The following is a 2,638-nucleotide window of genomic DNA, read 5'->3' on the forward strand; positions in this document are numbered from 1 at the left end:
GAAAAATACTTCAAAATCCCTTGCAGCAAAACTTACAGCTAACAATAGCAGAGCAATAGAAGCTAACAGGAGACATCAGCCATCAGCCAAATAGAAATTGCCAAACACTCCTTAAGAACACAAAGCCCACATTGCACAAATCCCAGAACTTCAAAGTCACAAAAGCACATAAGAATCCTTCCACTCTCCATCTCCCTCCGTGCCTCACCTCCAGCCATTGCTGCCTTTTTTCATTCCTCTTGGAAGGTGACTCCTCCCCCACTGCATTTCTTGCCCGTTTGCTGCTGCCAGCACAGGTGGCTGCCACAGCAGTTGTAGATCGGCTCATGGCCGGCCTGCTTGATCTCCTCTCCCCCCACCCTCCTCCTCCTTTTCGGTGCAGCTAGAGCTGACTCCACCTCCTCCCAAGCCTGCTGCTTTCCCCCCCCAACTGCCTCCTTTTATAGCCTCTCCTTTCTCGCCCCCCCCTCCTTTCTCATGGGGGAGGGTGAGCCAGAAGTGAGCCTGGGCCCTTTGCCTCACCCCAGCCACTCTGCAGCTCCAGAGGACTCTCTCACAGTAAGTCCTTGCCTGCGCTGGCTCTTTCCCTCCCCCACTACACTTGGCTAGGCAGGGCTGCTTACCACCTGCCACTTGTTAATGTACCACAAGTGGTAGCATACCACCGGTTGAAAAGCCCTGCTCTAAATCTTCCAGAGATTGCAGTCTTGCGGTCTCCTCCTGAGAAGCAAACTGTTGGGGGGCCTTGTGGGCAATCTCAAGTTCTCTCCTTGTCCGGAGAGGAATTACAAAGAGACAATCTACTCACTGGCTCTTCATTCCACTGCCTTTTGCCATTTCTTCCCAGAGGTCAAATTGTACACTTTCCCATACTAGGAATCCCAATTCTCTCTAAAGCAGGGGTCCCCAACCTTTTTGGTTCCACTAACTGTTGCCAGTGGCTTTGGCGGTTTCGGGAGGGGGGAATGATTTTGCACATGCAACCTAAATCCTGCATGTGCGCAAATGAAGCTTTGTGCACTCACCCTCCGCTTTAGAGGCCTGGTTCCCAACGGGCCACAGCCCGGGGTTTGGGGACCTCTGCTCTAAAGGATGGTTTAAGGTTATTAGTCACATGTGCAGTAATGTCTAGTTTTTCTCCCCCTTTGGATGAGCGGTGGTGGTGCAGTGGCTAGAATGCAGTACTGCAGGCTAATTCTGCTGACTGTTGGCTGCCAGCAGTTCAGCAGTTCAATTCTCACCGGCTCAAGGTTGACTCAGCCTTCCATCCTTCCGAGGTCAGTAAAATGAGGACCCAGATTGTTGGGGGGCTGACTATAAACCGCTTAGAGAGGGCTGTAAAGGTTGTGAAGTGGTGCTTAAGTCTAAGTGCTATTGCTATCTTCTGACTATGTACAAAATTGCCAGCATGCATGCAGGCCTAGGCATGGCTAAGCTGTCTTTCTGTTCCACTCCCATCATTGGTGACCCTGACCACTCCTCCCACTTCTGCAGGCAAAAGCTGCCCTGGCTGAAGAGAAGAAATTTCAGCAACATATCTTGGGTCAACAGAAGAAGGAGTTGGGCAACTTACTTGAATCACAGAAGCGCCAATATAAATTACGGAAGGAGCAGCTGAAAGAGGTACCCTGATTTGAAGGGTGGCGAAACATAGCAGCAGGAAGCCAAAAGTTCATTATCCCATAATAGTTGGCAGCTGACTTTCCAAAGTTCCATTTGCCACCTTACCTCTGCCTGTGACTATGAAGCCTTTCAGAGATAATAGCAATGGTGATGATGACGATGACGATGATGCTGAGTTAAATTTACATGCCACCCAATTTCTAGCAGTTCTTGCCACAATTTGTTCTCTTCTTATTTTGATTTATTTTATTTCATATATAATGCTGCAAATTCCTTCTTTAGGGGAAGATAAAATATTCAACTGGTCTTTAGGAATATGTGGAAAATAACATGTCCTAAAAGGCCAGAAATAACCAAGTGAGATTTATGCTGTCATGCTGACAGTTCCTAAGTATGCAGCCTGTATCTTTGAAGAAAAAGATAGAAATATCATAGAGTTGTTTCCCTGAGAGTCACACAATAAGGATTTTTAGAGGCAGAGCAAACATATTGTAAGGACCCACCCCACTTTGCATCTTAAGAAGACAGAAATATAACTGGATTCTGACATCCTGCCCCCTTAAAAATAAGAGAGATCCACCTGAAAAGAAAACAAAACAGGTATAAAAGTTAGTCTGGCTTTTTAGGATACTCTGTGTGAAACTTCTTTAATAGCTTCGGGGCTCTGACATGACGTTTATGGACCCACTCGTTTTGTGAGGCAGGGAGGTGTTTCCATGCTACTAGGTACTGAGTTGTCCCATGTTATCTCCTAGAATCTAGGATTTCCTTTATCTCGAAGTGTTGTTCGCCCTCCACCAAGATTGGAGGTGGAGAGGGGGGATTTTTGGCCGTAACGGTGACTGATGCTCTCTTTTCAGCAAGCTGCAATGAAAATTTGGGTGTATTTGCCTGAGATTTTTGGGTAATTCTAATTCTACTGTTACTGGGTTTATGATTCTTTTAATTGGAAAAGGCCCTATATATTTTGGTCCAAGTTTTTTACAGGGTTGTAGGGACTTTAGGTATTTTGTAG

The 2,638-nt window shown here is 46.5% G+C and overlaps 1 protein-coding gene across 1 annotated transcript in view; it reads left to right on the forward strand.

The window, feature by feature from the left end:
• Positions 1-2,638, forward strand: part of LOC107291272 (serine/threonine-protein kinase TAO2-like) — a 54,435-nt gene that overhangs the window by 23,986 nt on the left and 27,811 nt on the right. The window contains exon 14 of the mRNA XM_015820263.1: positions 1,495-1,623. Within this exon, the coding sequence (XP_015675749.1) occupies positions 1,495-1,623 (129 nt within the window). The remainder of the gene's footprint in view (positions 1-1,494; positions 1,624-2,638) is intronic.

The sequence above is a fragment of the Protobothrops mucrosquamatus genome, unplaced genomic scaffold (assembly GCF_001527695.2).
Source record: "Protobothrops mucrosquamatus isolate PMUCROS unplaced genomic scaffold, P.Mucros_1.0 scaffold1102, whole genome shotgun sequence".
Lineage (NCBI taxonomy): Eukaryota > Metazoa > Chordata > Lepidosauria > Squamata > Viperidae > Protobothrops > Protobothrops mucrosquamatus.